At 46.3% G+C, this 20,589-nt stretch overlaps 1 protein-coding gene across 1 annotated transcript in view; it reads left to right on the top strand.

Annotated features, from left to right (window-relative positions):
• The window catches only part of PAPPA (pregnancy-associated plasma protein A, pappalysin 1), a gene marked incomplete at its 5' end in the record, with an annotated part of 102,810 nt that overhangs the window by 32,852 nt on the left and 49,369 nt on the right, over positions 1 to 20,589 (top strand). Inside the window, 2 exons of the mRNA XM_010146511.1 lie at positions 17,207 to 17,320; positions 17,730 to 17,865. Coding sequence (XP_010144813.1) covers positions 17,207 to 17,320; positions 17,730 to 17,865 — 250 coding nt within the window. The remainder of the gene's footprint in view (positions 1 to 17,206; positions 17,321 to 17,729; positions 17,866 to 20,589) is intronic.

Below are 20,589 nucleotides of genomic sequence, written 5' to 3'. Positions count from 1 at the left end.
AATGCCGTGTCACAGATATGACAAGCAGATTTCTCTGTGAATAGTAAAAGCCAAGCATTTCCAGTTGGCTTGCAAGAGAAAACATCTTTATCCAAGAGACTTGGCCTTGTTCACATTGCACAAGTCTGTAACAAATTAATGACCAGGTCAGTTTTAAATGCACAAAGCGTGGTTCGCTGGCATAGTACCAAGACAGAATCCCGAGCCCAGTATTGCCTTTTTATCATGGTCTTATTTATTATTTCACACTGTAAAAGGAACTTTCCTCTGGACCCCTACCAGTGCCTTCGTAACTTCTTCCTTGTCCGAGCTCCCCGTGCTGTAGTACCACTGAAGCCCGCTGTCTCCGGTTCAGGTGCTGCTTTACGTGCATGTCCCCAAGCATTCTGTCCCCAAATAGCCGCTGCAGAGAACTGCCCTGATTCTCTCCTAATGCGCTGGGAGCAACGCAACCACGCCGTGCAGTAGGTAACGTATGGTCCCGTGGTGGAACAAACACCACCACGTGCACACACGATGGAAAGCCCTGCTGTGTAGCCACGACTCAGGCGTGTTTGTTGTACCCAGATGAGATGAAGTTGTCACAGCCGTGTTTAAAAAAAAAACAGAAAGGCAAAAAAAAAAAAAGCTGTTGTATTTATAGGCAGAGCAGTAGCGTATCACACACTGGCAGAGTGAATGGGAACATGCCTCCTGTTATTGCCTGGCCCCTGGGGAGATAACAGTGTGCTATTTACTTCCAGCAAAAGGAATTTTTGCTTTAGCTCAGCTGGTCCTGTTACATCAGTTTGAATGCATGGGGTTCATTGACCTTCTTAATCATATATGTTAGGAAAGTCTTTGTTTTCCCCAGGAAAGAGACAGCCTCGTCGGCTTGTGAAAGCACCTGACTTGTCACTCCGGAGAGGTTAGGTGGGGCAGCAGGTCAGCAGTCTGTTAGCTAGCGGAGATGAAAATTAACCTAAGATCTCCTCTAATCGCTGCGTGTAATGATCACTGGTGTGTAAACATGTTTGGCTTCATTATCTGCACAAGCATTGAGCCTTGGAGGTTCTTTGTATTGATGAAAGGAGCACCTTTCCTCACCCAGATATCTTTTGGAGTAGGTTGTGTGTGCTTGCTGGTGTTGTGCAAACTTTTCGTGTTGTTGCTGGGTAGTTTCCTGATTAACCAGAGCAGCGTTTAATGCCATGATAGGTACGTTTGAGCGCAGTGCACAGCAACATACAGAATACACATGCTGCCTGTTCAATCGCTGTCCCTGTTTCTTACAATGGCCCCAGCACTCCCAAGGTACTCTGAAGCATTTTAAGCATGTCCTTCATGATTTAAAATGTTTCTCATCCTCAGATATCTCAACGCCCGTTTCTCTGCATCACTGTCATAGTTTTGCCTAAGCTGTTTCTGAGGAGCAGCCGCCGCAGGTTGGTTTGTTGTTGTGGTATTTCTTAGCGATATCTGCCGGCGTGCTCTTGTTTACTGTTGGAGGATTGTTTACAAGCACAAGAGGGAGAGCACTTTCTTATTATTGTAGGGTTGCTTCTGCAAACTGACCACCCTACACCTGCCTGCTCCGTTCACCTAAGACATTGCCCGTTTCTGAAGAGTTGGTTGCTCCTTAGAAGTAGGGTCCTGCACTTGCTTTTTATTTTGGGATGGATCTTACATGCTGGGTCCTTACTTGTTAATATGAGGCTGATGAATGGCAACATACTGCAGGAGAAAAAAAAAAAAAAGTTGACATTGTAAGATTTGTTTTGAACAACAAAATGCTTACAATGAATGACACGGTCTTGGCAAAGAGATACACATTTGAAAAATGGAAAGGTCAAACTCCCCCCCCCCTTTAAACAATCACTCTTTCTGCAGAAGCAAGACTGATAGACAGCCACTTCTACTTTCCTGGCAGCCACTCTTCAGTGCTGATTAAGAAATATTCTCACTACTGACAGCATCATATTTACAGCCAAAGGGGACCAGTCAGCAACATTGCCCCAGCACAGAAACGCGAGCACAGATACAGGGTATTTTTGCAGTTTGATTTCTAATCTGTCGTTCTCCGCAGATCTTGAAGCAGACACTGATCAGTACCTGTTGTCGGCTGCAGGGGGAATTCAGCAATAAGGGCTTTCCACACTCTTGGGCTGCTCTTTTCCCTAGCTGTGAGTTTGTAAACAGCCTCTCCTTGCCATCCACTGTGTGTGAAATACTCTCAGTGTTGATGTACTGGTGGTATGGGGTTTTCTACAGCACTGTTTATTTCTCGGGGCTTTTCTTGTGCTAAAGATTATTGATGCTAGCATTAAGTCATCAGCTGGTGTATGCTGGCAAAGACTACAAAAGGCAGTAGCGCCGGGCAGATTTATACTAGCTGAAGGACAGACCCAATAGGCATAAACAGACAGACAAAGGGTGCTTCGGCTGATCTGTTTTCCGAGTAGCTGTAATTTTTTCTGTATTGGAAGTCCCCAGGGACTTATTTCCCTGACGGGTTTGTATCCAACTAGGGTCAGCCTCCTCCTCAGCAGCAGGAGTGGGCAGGACATGTCCCCATGACACCGGGTTAAGCACACCAGGGCTTGACCATGCCTGGATTTAAAAAGCCAACCCATGGCCTACCCGGACAGTCCTCACTGTAGTATCACCGGAGAAGCTGTGTCAGTGAGGAGTGTTAGGTAGGCACACGGGGTCACTGTAAAAGCTGGCTGTCCTTACGGTTCAGGAAACCAGGGCCTTATGCTGACCCTTACACTGCACACCAGTTTTGTTTGGCCACAGTTTACACTGGGTGAGTGCGTTAGCGTATATGTTAGTCTCTCTTTCTAGAGTAGGTTGTACTGAGCAGGAAGGATTTGGATATTTTACTAGAGTGTCTTTTCTGTACAGATGTGCCTTTGCATGTAGCCTCTGACAGCCAGTTTTGGGAGGGTTGCTCCATGGCTTGGTGAGAGGAGCAGAGGCAGGCAGATGCAGAAATCTGGAGATGCCATTTCTCCTTTCCTCTTGGTGGTGGCACTCCTGCTTTTGGAGAACTGATTCATCTGCTGTTTCCCTCTGAGCCCTTATAACAGAGAACTGAAAGAAGAGACAAATGGATCTTTAGGTGGCTTATTGCTGACCTTGTTACTCTTGTCACGGCAAGGTGTGCTCAGGACCTGGGTGTTGGTGTGTGCATTGGCGGGTCAGAGGCCAGTCCTATGAGTAGTCCTATCAGTAGCTATGTCTTTTGTTGCATTTCCTCCCAGTTTTGCAGAAGTATTTAGACCAAGTAACCATATTTATAACAGTTAACTGAATGGGGACTCTTTCCAGAGGCTGCTGGGCACAGACAGATTCTGGGATTCGTTTTCCTTCCCGGACTGACTAACACACCCTGTTCTCCTCTGGGTACCCCACAGGGGCTGCTATGGAGTAAGAAGTTGTGGAAGAGGATTCTTATTACATCTTTCCCACAAACAGAGGCCCCCTCCTGCCCCTATTACAGTTCCCACAATTGCACTCATCCAGACTCACTGCAACAAATCTATTCTTCCACCAGCAGCAGAAAGATGTCTAGAATTGCAGTATGTCTGAAATTGCCCACAAAAGGAAAAGACGGGAGCACAAAAATATCCTAAATGCTAGAAGAAATAACATGGTAGAGAAAGGGCTCCAAGGGTGGTAAGAAAATAGTGTAACAAAATGGAAGGGGAAAGATCAAGAAGTTCTTTGACATGCAGTTTTATTTTGACTAATAAATGTAACGCTGAAGATAATTCCCCAAAGATCCAGCAAAGCCAACAAATAGAGTAATCTTGAACAGGAGTGGGAAGAGAGGAAACCTGCAACTTTTAATGGAGAAGCCATTCCTTTCCTTTGGGGTGATCTTGCTGAGAAGAGGGAGGGTGTCTGTCTGTCGGCTCTGCAAGTGGCCCTTTTTGAACTTCCCAATTCACAGCCAAGTCCTGTTGCTCTTCAACGGTAAGAGTTTTGTTGTGGTTGGAGGGATAAAAAAATCCCAATTTTTAATAAGATGATTCGCTTTGCAAATGTCTTTATTATTTATAGCCAAGACAGCTTTGAACCACTAATCTCTAGAGGATGAGGGCAGAATCTTACTAAGAAAAGCTGTTAATGGAGGAACCATGAGGAGTGATCAGAGACTAGTTCTGCAAAAAGATGAACTGGACACTGTGCACAGGCTGTTGCAAGAGGAATATAGGTTTGCTGTACGCATCTGAGTGCCTTTCCAGTACTGGCTGATCCACCAAAAGGCTTCAGCTTAGGTTACAGAGCCTCCAAGTCTGAAGTTAGTTTAAGAGGGTCCAAAACTTTGTCTTTATTTCAGCCTTCCCCTGGATACTATAGACCAGCCAATTTGGTCAGTTGCCTGAAGGCTGGAGAGTTGCATCATGAGCCTGGCCCAGGCAAATTCAAGCTGGAATGCTCCTTCCTTGACTTAAGTGATATTTTTCATCTCTTTTCAACGTACAGGGATTAATTAAGCCTTATCACAGCCACACTGCTTGGTTTCTGTTCTGTTTAATAGAGGTAGAAAACAGAATACAGAAAGGTAAAGCTACTGTTTGAGGATTAAAACTCAGTCCCCCTCAGAGGTGTTCCAGGCACTGGGCTTTATTGAGCCTAGACCTCCCCAGGACTAGGAAGTTCAGGATGTCTTGAAAGGGAAGTGTTCATATCTTGAATGAAAAGAAAACTGTTCAGGGCCTGCTGAGGGTCACTGCCTGGGAGCAGAGACCTGGGAGGAGTTTTGGGTCATTAAATCCACTGCATTTTAGTTCTGTCAGCCTCTTCTCATCATCCTGTTTGTGAATTAATCACACTTTATCCTAGCACAGTTTGGCTGCTCATTCCCAGTACAAAAGGACTGAAAGACTGTCCCGCCAACTCCTTACTTTAAATGGCTAGAAGCCTTGTTTCCTTGTGGAACTTCACTGGTCCTTATTTTCATGTTTGTATTGCTTCTGTGCCTCGTTGGAGGAGGTTGTCCATGCAAAGGGTCCACAGCAAGGTGCCCAATGTTACAAGGATGTGTGGCAACATCAGTGCCATGGCTGCCGCTCAGGAATGGTCACAGAATGGTTTGGGCTAGAAGGGACCTTCCAACCCCCCTGCCATGGGCAGGGACACCTTCCACTAGACCAGGTTGCTCCAAGCCTCATCCAGCCTGGCCTTGGACACTCCTAGGGATGGGGCATCATCTCAGTGTTAAGGGAAGGTCTGTGAAGCAAAATAAAATGAGATCTGGGATTTCTAGGTAAGCTGACCTGAAAAACGCTCAGGTGAAGAGAGATGACTGGGAAAGAACATTATGCTTACTGTCAATCCAGAAGTGCCTGGAGAAAGGGGATGCTGCCCATCACCTGGCTGCCTGCTCCCTGCTGGGACAGACAGTGATTCCTTCCTTCTCCCCCTCCGTCCCCACGTCTTTCGGTGCTCCTCTGCTCCTGCAGTAGTAAAGCAGCAGACCCCATGGCTGATGTCGTAGCCTCTGGCTGATTTGTGTAAGGGAAGGACAGAGAGAACACAATGAGATGTCAGAGGAGATTCCAAGCAATTTTGCCAAACACTCAAGGGATATTTTTTTTTCTTTCCACTCCCCTCCCCCCCCTTAGTTTTTAGAATAATTTTTCAAGAGCACATATGCAAGTCATCTAAGGGAAACAGAACAGTGAGTACCAGAGGCTGGTACACTGTGTTCCCTTTGTGTACTGTACAGAAAATAGATAAAAGAAACAAAGGATGATGCAGAGAGCAAAGCAGCCATCAGTACTCTCAGCGAGGTTTAATCTGACCTTTTCAGAGATGAAGGTCAAACCAAAAATCCTCAGGTGCCGGAAATTGGTCCAGTCTTCCTACGATTAGGAGACATTTACCACTAATGAAACGAGAGCAGAATTCCATGCCATTTGTTGTTGCTGGAGGCGAGAAGGAAGGCAAGAAAGGAATATTGTCTTGGATAATAATAAGGATTATGTGCTTCTTTAGGAAGTAACTTACCATTTTATGATCATATCAGCTGTGCACCCAGCCACCCACCCAGATTACACACGGTGATAGAAAACAGCTTGGACCCCCCTGGCATCAGCGAGCTGGAAAGCCAGACCCCACGACTGCGGCAGTGCTCATTAGCATGCACTCTTCTGAAAGGAGACCCCCCTCCTCGGCCCTTGCCCCTCAACCTGCCAGTCTCTCCGTCTGCTGTTGCTGCTCACAAGCCTTTAGATGCAGAGCATGTCCAGCCATAAGCGTGGGATAGCTCTCCTGCATCCCATCCGGGTTGTTTGTCTTGGGTCCCTCTCCATTCAGAGCAGAATGATTTTGCATAAATGCGTCGACATGTCTGCTTTGTTCATGCATGAAGGGTTCTCGGCCTTTCTCATCCCACACCCGCCCCGGCCGGCTTCTCCCTACCCCCCTGGCATGTAGCTTCACCAGCTTTTGGATGATTCCCCTGTGCAATGGCGAATAAACCTGCCTGAAGCATTGCCAGCCAGTCAAATATCATTAAAAACACGCCGCCGATTATTTTGGATAGAACTGAAACAAGTGATCGGAAGGAGAAAGCGGAAAAGGGTGCAAGCGCGAAGCCATAATGGCCTTTGCTATGTAACTTGGTTTCATGTTCTGCACAAGAAAACACGTAAAATATGTAAACAGAGCTCTCCAGGATTGTAATGTAGCTACAAAGCCACAGATATACAGGCAGGCAGGGTGCTATTCTTCAGCAGAACGGAATGCCATCCCCAAAACCACACAATCGTTTCTTTAAGCCTGAAAGTAAACTTTCTCATGCCAGGAGCGGAGAATTTATTTTTTCTTTTAAATGAAGGATTGTCTGCACTACTTGTTCGGAGAACTGTAGGCATTTTGGCCCACATGGTCATAAGAGACCTTGTATTTTGAATGCCAATGAATTTTAGGGTGTTCATCTTGCAGTGTCTCTAAAAGGCATGGTTTTTGGAGAATGGTGCTTACCCAGCACTGTCCTGAAGTTCTCTTGAGTCAATCCCTCTGTCCCCACCTGCAAATGAGTATCTGCTTTAAAAAGGAAAAAACCAAAACCTGTGGCCATTTGTATAAACTCTTGAGCTGCTGTAAATCTCTCCTGACTCGTGCTGCCTTAGTTAGAGCTGTAGCTGTTGAGGAACCCCAAATCTGTGCTCATTTTTGGTAATACTGCCTTTAAAGTTGGAGGATCTTTGTCTGCTCTGAGGTCATTTCAGTGTTGAATCCGATAAGCAGACGTGATTCACGTGTCTGGTAAGTGGGCCTGGCTCCCTCTGCTATCAGCAGGAGCCTCCCCCCAGCCTGTATTTCCAGCGTAGCCTCAGTGTCCAGCTGCAAACTGTGATGTGTGCTGGGAATGATCCCTTGCACGATCGGGACTGTTACCTGTGTGTGTTCCTACTCACTGGTTTCAGGAGAACATCGAATTCTGCTTAGCCATTTTGGTCATTGGGCCCAAAACCTCATGCTTAGCACTTTGAGCAGTGGATCTTATGTTGCCATTTTTTGGTAATTAACCCTTACGTCATCACTTGGAGAGAAGACAAGTCTCTTTTCAGAGAGGAGAAGCTGAGGCAGGGGGTAGAGATGACCTTAACACCTTTCTCCCTCCAAATACCTTTGAAAAATCTGGCCTCCTAGCAGAGCGGACCTATTCCTGGTGCGCTGTGACCCTTACTGGCTGCAGAAGGGAAACCTCACTGGGTGGAAATTTAACTGGGTCCCAGTGGTTGATTCTGGTGGGTAAGGCTGAGCCTCGGCAGCTGTGATTTCCTCCATCCCCTCTGCTCCCAGTCTGTCCTCCCAGAGCCTGCTCCTGGGAAGCAGTGAGGCTGAAGGAGCCGTGAGCTTCCTCTCACAGACAATACTCATACTTTAATCCCCTCAGTCACTTATTTTGGGAGCAGCTACTAGCCTGGGACATCAAGGATGAAACACTCCAAGTGGTCTTTTGGTTTGATTTGCTGGAGTTTGGGGTTTGTTGAATCAACCAGGGCTGTTCTGAGGTTAGGGGAAGTGACAGGCATCCTCAGACCCCGGCAGCCAAACCTTTGCTTGGGTGCAGATGTGCACGGGCTGGAGGAAGCAAGTGGCCGTTGCTCTTCGGAGCCTCCATGGACAGTCCAGCTCACACAGAGGAATTCATTTGCGCGGCGGCAGTTTTGTTACTCTGCAGTTTCAGTGGGAGAAGCTGGGTGAAGCAAGTGGGAACCTTCTGATTTGTATGCCACAAGCCGTGCCTTCAGGTATTAAGAAAAACAAGCCACGGGGTTTAATCTGTACCAATGCATGCTGGCGTGGGGCTGACTAGCTGGATGGGAAGCCAGAAGGGTTTGACTGCTGGGGTGTAACCGTAGTCGGCTCCCCAGGACGGCACATGCAGCTCTCCCCCGTGCCCCCCCGCCACACTCCCTGGGAGCCCCACCGCAGCCTTCCCTCTTGCTGTTAAATTCAGGGCCTTTTCCCAATGTATCATCTCCCTGGATGTATCCAATTAAGGCCTGTTGACAGCCCAGAGCAGACTTATACCCTTAGGATTAGAGGCATGTGTACGTCTTCATATAGGGAAGGACAGCAACTGGGTGTCTGGCTGGCTCGCGGGGAGTGCGGTGTGGGAAGCTGAGCAGCTCGGAGAGGGAAAAGGAGCCAGGGAGAGGGAGATTTGCACCCCCAATTATCCTCGCATGTGGAAACGCTGTGTGATGAGGGTTGCGTGTGGTTTACACAGCGTGTTTACATGGTCCGTAACCCTAAACAGAGCTGAAAAGCATGACTTTAACTCTGGAAATAAAAGCACTGGAAACCCCTGGTTTTCTGCACATGAGAAAGTTTTGTTCTTTAAACACACAGATGTTTTTAAATTAAAAATCACTCTTTTGACCTTTCCTGAATGTGATCATGTGGTCAGAGCTGACATTAACCACTGCACGGCTGTTTGCTTCAGCCGCGGGCAAGGCTCAGCGAGCAACCTTCGGCGCTGGTGGCAGCACCTGCCTTGTCTCCCGGCTCTCGGAGCTGCTCCTGTGCCCCGGCAGCACTTGGGGCGGGTGGCTGTTCAGCAGAGGTGGGCCGAGGTACGGGGATATTTAGGGTCTACTCCTCCTGTGCTGGAAATGAAAGTGGTGTGGTTTTTTCCTCCTTGCTGGCTGAAAAAGCTGTGGCTTAATTCTTTACCTGTTTATCTTCGTATCAGAAATGTTCCCGAAGCGCCTGTAAGCATCCCTGTCCACCTCAGCCAGAGTGTTACTCTGATGGAGAACTCCTCATGGAGCTGACGTTCTCTAGGGATTTGTTGTTGTTGCTTTTGGGCTTTCTCTAACTAGCTGTGTGCTTTTGTTGTCCAAGCAAATTTATAGGACCAGCTTGGGAAGGAAGGAGGGGATGTTACCAAGCCCAATCCTGCTTTGCCTTGCAGGAGTGCCAAACCTGCAAAACTACAATGAATCCACTGAGTTGGATCCACTAATATAATAATAAAAATATTAAAGATCCTCCTAAAGTGTGTGGTGCACATTCTGCCTTTGACAATTTGATTTTCTGGTGCCAGCTGCTCCCAAACAAAACGCTCCAGTGAAAGGAAAAGAAAAAAAAAAAAGCTTTTGCTGCACGCATCAGTGGTAGAAGCTCATGGAATGGGATTGTTTTCCTTTGCTGCAGCACCCCCACGGCCAGCCTTGGCCTGCAGTTGTAGCCAAGCTTCGCTGTAGTGGCCCGAGCTGGTTCAAGTTAGAGACAGGCAGTTTGGGAACCCGAGTGTGCAGCCAACAATAATGTTCTGGCTACTGTATTTGTTTAACCTCGCTCTCCGGTGGATGGATATACAGTCTGTTAAAGCACTTATCAGTCTATAATGCCTTCACACTTCTGTGAGCAGCAATGTGGAGGATGTAGACAGGAGCTTTTGCTGCGGATTGAAAATGTCTTTTAGCTATAATGAGGCTGAGGTTTGCTAAACGAAAGGTGTAAGGTGTTGTTTGGACACTGTTTCTTTATGCTGTCTGTCTAGCAGGTTGCATTTGGCCGCTGTTTTTACTGGTAGATGTATCTGTGAATTTGAACATAACAACAGAATACAATCTAGGGCTAATGCGAAGAATTATGCCTCCTGAGTAAGATCCTGGCAGTGCTGGGGTGGAAGATGCTGCTGTTTGAGAGCAGCATCTTTGTGTCCTGCTGCTGTGCTGAAGAAATAGTGAATGTCTGATAAGAATAAACGGGAGCACATGGCAAATTGCTCCGTTACACTTTCATGGGCTTCACCTGAGACTGTTCTGCGTTGCTGCGTGCTTGGAGCCGTCGCTGGCTTTCGCATCCTTTCAGTGTGCGTTGCTGAACAGCAAGAGAAGCGGGGACACCTACAAGTTACAGTCAGGAGCTCCAAAGGCTGGTGGCTACTTGTGGGCTTGTGCAAAAGCTGATTATTAAATCCCACTACTGTAATTATTTCTTCCTTTTCTCACTCTTTTTCTGTAGTTTCCAGCCCTGGCTCAACTGATGTGTTTGGGGTGAGCCTTTGAACCATGCAAAAATCATCTGGTTAGGGTTCTGTTGTAAAAATCAGAACTCCATACAGTTTTTTTCCTCAGGTCCAGCTAACATCCTAGATATTTTGATTACACCTGGCTGGATGTCAAAGCCGATGTGGGTTTGGGATAGGGCCAGTCAGAACTGATTTACAGATTTTTCAGGTATACCATGTGAATTTTATGGTTTTATGTGATTTTGATTTGAACTCACCGGTTTAAATTGAAGTTTGCTTTGAATCTGGAGATAACAGAAATTCAAAGGAAAGCTCAAAGAATGTAGGTCTGCATGACTTAAAAATTGAAATACGCTGTTCATACAGACTCTTTGGAGGTGAAATAACTGCATTTTTTAGAGAAAGCTAACGTTAAGAACACACATTGAATACACATGCAATCTGGGGCGTCATCTAAAGGAAATCGCTGTAGCTCCTATTTGCTTTCTTGAAACTAGACCAACTTATATGACAAAACAAAAAATGCATCTCCCACTCATTTCTGAATCACAGTCCTGTGTTACGTCCAAAACTCTACCCAAGGAAATTTCCCCTTGGAAATGAACACTATCATTTTTATTGTAGAGCAGAGGAATTTATCACCATGTCACGCTGCAGATTAACTATTGATGCCATGTCATATCAGCTGTGGTGTTTTCATACACATAAAAGTCACTTTCCAATCACTGAAGAATCCAGCCAAACTTTCAGCTGAGAACTGGGCTCTGTGCTAAGCAAGCTGTAGTAACGTGCTAATTGAATGCTACTCTGCAAGGTCCAGACACCCTCGGCTGCTCCGGATTCAAAGGGGAAGTGGCTGTGCTGAAACTGGCCATAGCAACTGGCAATGGGGCTTTATTTCACCCTGCAGGAGTCATAATCTGCTTTCCAGCCCCACAGCCAAACCCTGTTCTTCATTACACGGGTAAAATTGACAGATGAGATTTCCTCTTACTTCTGAGCCAACTGAATCTGGGAGTAATATAGCATCAGTGTGTTAGCCCAGAAGTTTTATCAACTTCCAGTTGATAAAGTTTTTCTGCTGCTCACCTGCTTGCATGCCTTTGGCCTGCAGCAGGACCTGCTGCAGGTTTTCATCTTTTGCAATCAGACCTTTAAGTACCCCAATGAAAACAGGCAAAAGCAGCTGAAGAGAATGAAACTTAGTAAAACTGTGTTATCAGACACAGAGGACAAGGAGAGGTTTAGGGGCAGAAGCTGCGGTTTAGGAGCCTCAGAGGTTAGGGCAAGTTGCTGCTGAGGAAGAAGGAGCTGACAAGAAGGTAAGAAAGAGGGAGAACAATTTTCTCATCATCTTCTTATGCTTATAGCCTATGCTGCTGAATCTCAGATTTGGCTTTATTTTTACAACAACAGGATATTTTAAACTCATTGTTAGGGCATGTAAAAATTTAATATATGTGCTGGTTTGGAAAAAGTAACTTTGAATGCTTTCCTCAAGTTTTAGAGGCCAACCTGAAATGACGCAATGCTGACTTTCATAGCTGGGGGACAGACAACTGTTGACTCAAATCTTCTGACAGGACCAGTCCAGAACCCTGGTAAAGAGACTAAAACATCTCTGATCAGAAACTAGAAGCAAACCCAGAGCAATATTTCTGATGTCCCTTGAAGAAGCCTGTGTGTACAATTTCCATCTGAGCTCTGTGGGCTTCTGAGGCTTGAAATCATCATAGAAATTGGCTGATTTTTGAGGTGTTTGTTGGAACCCAAACGGTGCTCTTTTTAATGGTTCAGCGCTCACTAATGTGGGCAATCTAATTTTTTTCTGTAACTCCAACCCAATTCCCAGCCTAAATGAGAAGAACAGTGCAACAGCTTTCAGAACAGATTGGAGCTCTGTGCTGCAGTCGGCAAACTGGGTGGTGTCCATGTGGCAGACAAGCTGCCTTATAATATTGGGCAATAAACAAGCAGGAACCACTCTGATTTTTAGCAACTGCACCATAGTTTCTCATCCTTGGGTAAGATTAACCTTAGGTCTGCAAGAACACTAACATTTAAGAATAAAAGGTCTGGGTGACTGCCAGCCTCCCTGTCTGGCAGTGGAAAAAGTTTTCATTTGTAAGGGGTGTGTTAAAACGGTGCTTCTGTCATGATTGGGATCCTCTGGCATGTCTTGAGTTAAATATAAATAACATTCTGCAGAAAAAATGGTAGATGCTAAAAATGGTAAATGAATTAGGCGTCAGTATTATGGTTGAAATGTGTTCTTCAGCTGGATCTTCGAACAGCAGAACATGTCCCGTTTCTGCCTCCACAGATTTCCTATCGGTGAGTATTTCCGTGTGCTCGTACAACCTCACTCAGGATGGTGTGTGCTCCACAAGTAGAAGGTTTTGTGGGTGCTACCGGTAGATGCTGTTCCTGCTTGTTCTGTGGTGGCTGTTTTGCAAGTGGGACAGGGAGTAGGCCGTTTTGTCCCAGAGACCCGCAGCATCGTCTGTCTCTGCAGAAGTGGCAGCAGCCTCGCATTTGGGGCATGAGAACCACTTCCACCCTTCTCCCTAGAAGGAGACGGCCCTTCACAGCCATGCCTAGCTTGAAGACATGGTCTGGAGGAAGCCCCGCCACGGGACAACAGATGGGATTTTGGGAGCAGACAGATCTGCGTGCTGGAGATTTGCTCTGTTTACAGGCGCCTGTGGGCACACAGACAGACACGACCACTCCAGCCGCGGCGGCAGCCGTATGCCAGAGCTGAGTAGGGCAGCATCCTTCCAAATAGCAGCTTGGCCCATCTGCATTTAGAATTATTTTGACGTTATCATCTGAGAGACGAGAACCACCAGTGCAGGCAGAGCTTGTGGTGTCTGGCTGTTCTTACTCGATGGGAAGGACAGAGTGGGATGGCATCTGTTTGTATTTAACCCACTCCTGTGGGGACATATATCCTTCACATGCGTAGCTGTTTGTCCCTTCTCTCATCTGAGCACCTTACTGTGGCTAATGGCTTTCTCCTCATGATACCCATGTGACAGGGGGAATATCATCCTCATCTTTCAGGTGGGGACCTCAGACCTGGACAAGCCAAGTGCTGCCCAGAAGGTGGTAAAGGGGCCGTGCACTGGGCACAGCTGGCTGAGACCTGGTCTGGTGCCCAGCCCACAGGATCAGTGGTCCTTAACCTGTAGTTCACCTGGAGCCCATCAACACAATTTAACATTGCCTGAAGTCATGGGATTGGGTGCCTTCCAAAATTTGCTCTTCAGCAAGTTTTCCCATATTTCTTTGAGGGAAAACGTTAGGAGGAAATGGAGTTGATTGCGATGGTAAATGCGTTTTAGATGTGGCAATGAACTGAGCGCTCCCGATATATCACTTTTCCCTTTGTGCTGACACATTCCTCGGTCCCCTTGAGTAAGAGAAGGAAAACAGGAGAGGCGGTTTGAAGAACATGTTGTCCCTGTGATTGACAAGAGATTGTATAAATCAGTCAAAGGGAATCCTCCAGGCATTCCCTCTTGTGGGAAGATCCCACAGTGCTCTCTGGCCTTGTTCGTTCTGTCTCTCGATGTTTGTGTACAAAATGTGTGGGTGGGAGACAGGCTGGATTAGAACCTCCGAGAGGAACAGACATCAGCTTTTTTAATTGAAAGCAGCTTCCCAGGGAGGGGTATGACATGGGCTTCCAGTAAGCAGACACAAATAGTCCCCGAATACTTTGGAGCAGATGCTAAGCTCCTGTGGATTCCGGTTGCTGTGTGGGTCTGAGAACCTGGAGCAGCCCCGGTGAGTGAAGTCTTCTGAGCCTGGCATGATGCCGTCATTCTTCAAAGCAAATACATTAGTGGTAACACCCTGAAATGAGAAGTACATCTATCCCTCCTTCCCTCCACAGCTGTCAGGTGCTTTAGCTGCTGTTTTGCATCACTGTAGCAAACCAGAGGATGTTAGGAAATAATTTCTTTCACATAAGTGGGAATTCCTATGAATTTGTAGCCGTGAGGAGAGACGATGTTCTGTCTTCCAGGCCATTGGAACTTGTAGCTTAAAAGTAGTGGTACTGCAGTAATAAGTGCCTTCACGCTGTTGCCATCTTTCAGGGGTGCCTTAAAAGCAGGTGTGTGAAAGACTCTCCCAGCAAATGGTCCCCAGACTTTGCAGTTGTGGTGTGACACTCAATAACTAGGTGGGATTGAAAGGGGGATGTATTTACCATGTGCGTTGGAGCCTGTTGAGGTGGTGGAGTTTGCAGGTGATGGCGACTATTTATCCAACCTGGTTGTTACTACGAAGTCTTAAAGAACTTTCTTGCTGTTAGCTAAGTTTACTAGATGGCAGCTAATGTAGAAGAGGCTCATGTAGCCACTCCTAATGCCGTGTCTGTTAGACTTGTCGAACACTTCCCACTTACATTCTTCTCCTAGAAGAACATTTTACCCCAGTACCACTTCGAACCACTTTGTGTAACGACGGATCAGCCCCAGCAGGAGGAAGCTTATCTAACCTGTTCAAACCCGACCATACTGAGTCTGCACACCTCAGCTCTCCTGTCTCAAACACAGGTTCTTTATGCAATGTTAAGGGTTTTTCTAATATTCTCAGGCAGAAGCAGAAAGTACTGGAGTTCACACACGCACACAAATCAAACCAGGCGTTTGAAAGTTATCAGAGATCTCCAACCCACCTCAGCAGGGGTTTATTTTGGGTTTGATTCAAACTTTTGGTGAAGGTCTGGGTGATTTCTTAATACAGGTTTTCACTCATCCATTAAGTGGTACTTAAAATGCACCAAACATCAGTACTTTTGTTTCTTTCAACCACTTTTTTTGGACCAACTGAGCAGGAGGAGATATAAGAATATGAACAAATCATATAAAAGTAATGAGACCTTTGTTCATGTCAAAGAGCTCTCTGACCATATAAATTGCAGATGTGGTTAAGATAAATTCCCTAGCTGGAGAGGTATTAAAATAAAAACCATGCTCCCAACAAGAGACAGGCTGCTGAAAATGCAAGAAGGGAAAATTGCGAAATGGTACATGTCGAATTGCTGGCCTGGATTTCAAATGCCAAAGATAGTTTATGTAAAGCCTTGCTCTGCTGTAAAATGTAACACTATCCACTGGCTAGCCTCAATGAAGCTTGGTCCCAGTTGTTTTAAAAAATAAATAAACTAAAAATCTTCTTCCAGCCCATTAAAGCTGATTTATGTTTTGCCCATAGATTCCTCTGTTCTGGATCTTGAGGGACTCAGATTATAGAGGTGATTACCTCACTTTCAGCCAATCTGGTTTCTCGTTCCCAGGCATCCCAGGCTTTCTTTGCATTGCTCAGACTTTGCCTGCCGAGACTGAGAGGGCACTTCCATGCAGAATTACTGAGTGGGCATAGAATTTTGAATAGTTAAAACCAGCTCTGTTAATTCTCCCTTTCACTTCAGGGTTTTCTTTGTGCTTTAATAATCAGGGAAGTTTCTTATGGGAACAGCTTTAGTGACAGCTCATCACCACCTGGTTGCCGAGTTCAGGCTCTGGTCTTGGGAAGTAATCCTATACCTTCCCCAAGAGTGCATAGCTCCAGTGAGCACCTAGTGTGAGTGGTCTGTGGGGTCAGTCCCAGGCTCTCCTGTGGGCAGCACAGTTGCTGGAGGGGGTTTGGCCTCTTGGGTTACATTCGTAGTTCCATTGCCACTGTACTGTGTGACTACAAGGAATTTCCATGACTCTGGGATTGACAGGCACTGAGTTCACCTGTGCTGTGAATCTTAAGAGGTATCCTTCAGATGCTCCGAGAGCCTCAGCTGGAAGCATCCTTCTAATGGAGCTGTAGCTTTTTGCATGGTGGGCATTTTCTTTATGTTTGTTGGGGGTATGAAGGTTATGGTCATGCATGTTTCTTCTTCGAAGCAGCTTCACTGAGCAGTGTGGTTTCAGTGTAAATCCTACCATTTCTTGCAGCTTCATTTTCACATCATACATGCTGAAAGCACTTCAAGGCTCTCTGATACTTAAATTCATGCATCTTCTTCTTTGAGCTTTTCATCCATGCCAGCACTTGGGGTTCATCTACTTCTTCTTTATTGAAAAGAGCAGTTCGCTGAGAATCCCACTGCTGTCTGCCATGGAAAGTGCTATAGGTGTAGGAAGGAGGTGATTCCACTTCCAGAAACTAGTTAACAAAACAAGAAACTAGTTTGCTTAAAATGGGTTGTAGAGACAGGCCTTTCCTGGCGACACTTGTTTCCAAGTTTACATGGCCATCTGTGGCTTCCCTGGGGTTACAGTACCCCGCAGGTTGAAATAGGACATTGCTTGAGTACTGTGGAGAGCACCTGCAGGCTGCCTGTGCTGTGAGTTGGTACATTCCGAAGTCATCATCACTTTGACTCCAGTGGGAAGGGTCGTGGTCCGTTTGGGTGGGAGCAAAGTTGTTCTGAATGCTGTCAAAGACCTCGTACCAAATTAAGGGGGAACTGTTGGCTGCGATCCATCTGCTGTGAGTCCTTAGCTCCTTTTCATGTTTCAGTTTTTCTTACTCAGATGGAAGACCTGGAAACTTAAATTTTGAGTGATCTCATGGTATTTAGAAACATCATATTGTGTATGATTTTATTCTAGTAGTGCACCTGGACATTTTTCCTCACTTCAAACAGTCATAATCCTCCCTCGCTATAATCTACGTCTGTTTTGGCGTTTCTTTTTCCTCCTGCAGATGTGTCGAACCAAGGTGATTGACTTGAACGATGGCATCTCTCAGTACGCCTGGTATCCCTGCACAGCCAACTTCCCATACTCCCACATGACACCGACCATTTTCTGGCTGAAGGTAAGAAGTGCACGTGTCATTCAGAAGTCTTCTCTTTGCCTGCCTCTACAAAGTTTCTCAAACAGGCAAAATATCATGGGAGAGTCTTCCCAGGGCCAAGCTGCTCATTTCTTTCAAGTATGTTTAATGCAAAATAGCAAAACAAAGTCTCTGAGCACTGTTAGAGAGTCAGTGGTGAAGTCCCCTCCTGTGACAAGGCTATTGAATTTCTGAGAGGTTACAGCCTCCAGCTGCAGGGCTGTTTGACTCCAGTTTATTTAGTTTGTGTAGGAGAGATTGGAAGAGAAGACTTCTGTGTGACCTGGGACAGGAATTGTTATTTTAAAAGTCCTGCACTGGCTCTTGGGTTGTTTTAAAGCTCACCACGTTTTTCCACCTCAGCCTTTGGGGGGGGCTTTTGTTTTCCTAGGCTTATTTTTCCCAACCTATGGTAGCTGCGGCAGTCCTGGTTCACTTGGTCACTGACGGGACCTATTACCTGGATCAGAAGCAGGAGACCATCGGTGTGCAGCTGTTTGACACCAAAGAGCAAAGCCATGATCTTGGTAAGATTGTGTTTCGTTCAACTCCCTCTTTATTACTTGCTTAATCTGCTGGTACTCCCATCCACAAACTGACCAATATTCCTGCTTAGGTTTTCCAGGATCAGAGAAAAAACATGCTTTCTTAATGCTCCAAGACTTGACTTTGACTAGAGTTTGTTGAAAACGATGCATGATTTTATGCAGACATTTCTCCATACCTATTTCCTATGTTTTCAGAAGCGGTTGGCTCCTCTCTAGTCATTACAATAAAGCACTCTCTCATGCACAGCACCTCCCTGGAGAGACACTGCCAGCGACACAGATGAACTGCTGGGAGCAGGGAGTGAGGGACTTGCAGCAGCTGGGGCAGCAAACACTTCTGCTTTGCAAGGTGTCGTTGGGCAGACCGCTAGCCCTGCTTGCAGGGAGGTTCCCACAGCTACGTAATGGCCAGCGTTTTTCACACAAAGCATTTGAGGTCTGAGGAAGGTCTAACACCAGGGCCCTTGCAGGCTCTTTGCATGGCCTCAAGCAGATGTGCCTGGCCGAGGCTGTGGACTTGCCAGTTGTGTGGAAGTCCCAGGATAAACCATTTTTTGTCTCTACCCTGGGCACAGGTCCCTGAACCTGGGAAAGTTGTATTTGGTGAATTGATTCTGGCTGCAGTTAAGCTATGGGACCAAGGAGCTCACCCTAGCTCCCAGCTCTGTGTCAGGGTAGGACCTGTATAATCCCTTTCCAGCTGTCCCCTGTCCCTTTTTTCCCCATGGGAAGAAAGCTGGCCATGTCACCCTGAGAGCAGTTTTTGAAGAAATACAATTCCCCTCACCCAGATTTCAGTTTAACCATAACTGTGCAAATTTGACAAGCTGAAACTCAAATGAACTTCCTACTAGTGATGAGAAGAAGAGACACATGAGGGACAAGTGTTGGATGACTATCCAGGGTAATATATAATTTAGTGGGGTATGGAGGAAAAGAAAGAAAGCATGTGTGGTGTCTGTTGTTGGAGAACAAACCGGAATTCATAGCAAGTTGTGCAGGTTGAGTCAAGATAGCTCCCAGTTTGCCAGAGCCCCTGGATCAGTCTTACCCTCCTCCTTTCGGAAAACAGTGGCACATAGCTCTTCCCCTCTGAGAAATAAATGATCGAGACACAAGCATGCCAACCAGTACTGCGACCTTTTATAGAGACAGATTGTGAGAGAAAGAGCACAAGGGAGAGGAGCAGAGAGGAAACTGAGGGCGAGGTTTTGAAACCCTTGATGAAGTTGCAACATGAGTTTGGCATGGCTCAGGCTGCTGCCTGGAGATCTTCACCGCTGAAATGCTGCCTTCCTCATGGAAAAGACCCTCTGACCTTTTCAGGAGAGGCTGGCCTGGAGCAGAGGAGAGGTGTAGGTAGGTTACCCAGCACCTCTCACTCAGACAGAGCTCCCAATCCCTGTATTGTCTGAGTTCTGGGTGCGGCATTAAGTTCTTTTCCTGGATATTGTATTTGATGTGTTTGAATTATCACCGTGACAAGCTAGAAACTGCAGCTGAGATGCAAACTTTGGCATGCACTGGGTGCAGGATTGACTGCAGATGGTCAGCCAGCCTGAAGCAGAAGTCAGTGGCAAACAAAAAGTATGTCCAAAAGGAAATAGCAATAATTTAAAGCTTGATGAGTCTGCAGTGTGCTAAAGACACTCCCCTGAGCAAAATGCAGTCTATCCAGGAGTGCTGTATCCCACCTTCATCAGAGCAAGTTTTTACCATGTGGACTCCCAGGAAATAATGAGAAGCTGCTTCTGATCATCAGTAGGAGATGGTAAGGCTGGGATACCCAGCACCTCAGCGCTGCTAGATCGGAGCCATTGGAGATGCTGGGGTTTGGCTGCTGGGTACTGGCAGGAGCTGTTGAGCATCAAATCGGTGGGTACAGAGTTACAGAAACAGGGACAAGCATGCAGTCAGCTCTAACTGCCCTGCCACGGGCGCCTGTCCTGTCTTGAGTGCTTTTTGCTAAGGAAGGCAGGTTAGTTACACGAACCTGACCTGTTTGGCCCCCGTTTATCTTGTCTGGGTCAGAAAGCACCAGCAACTGCAGCACCGAGGGTCTGTTTTGTTGTGGACACCACCTGAGTGCAAGGAATGAAATTGAAGTGAATAAACAGCCTCATACCATAAGGTCTTTCTTGGCTTTCCATCAGAGAAGGCAAAAACTTCCAAGGAATTTGGGAACCCGGGATTTTGAGTATTAACTGCACCTGTTTGTAAGTGAGAAACGTGCACTGTTCCACAAGGAGCTGATATCAAAAGACCTGTGGGAGGCAAGTAGACAGGGAGGTTATTTCAGGGTCAGGTAAAGACCAAAACAAAAAGAGGGTTGCTTTTTTTTTTTTTTATATTACAGGAAGATTTTTTTAAAGTAGAGGGTGGGAGATAGATGTTTAAAGAGGGTGGTCAGAAGTCTGTCTAATTCACAGGAAATCACTTTCTAAGGAGGAAAAATGAAAACTTTTTTATTCCTTTCCTTTTGAGTCAAGAAACCTGAACTGGAAAAAAAGCATAATAATAGAAATCCCTGAGCCAGTCAAACATGCAAATAGAATTTATTTTATTTTCAAATTTGTAAGTGTACCAGGGTAGCCAAAAGGCTTGTGCCAAAGCCGTTGCTGGGGGAGCTCCAGCGAAGCAAATGGAGCTGGAGCCAAACTGAATCTCGGAGCGATGCCACGGAGCCGTGGAGGCAGGGCTTTG

The sequence above is a fragment of the Eurypyga helias genome, unplaced genomic scaffold, assembly GCF_000690775.1.
Source record: "Eurypyga helias isolate BGI_N326 unplaced genomic scaffold, ASM69077v1 scaffold33572, whole genome shotgun sequence".
In the NCBI taxonomy this organism is placed as follows: Eukaryota; Metazoa; Chordata; class Aves; order Eurypygiformes; family Eurypygidae; genus Eurypyga; species Eurypyga helias.
The sequence above is the reverse complement of the archived record's forward strand: the minus strand, read 5'-3'. Positions and strand labels throughout refer to the sequence as shown.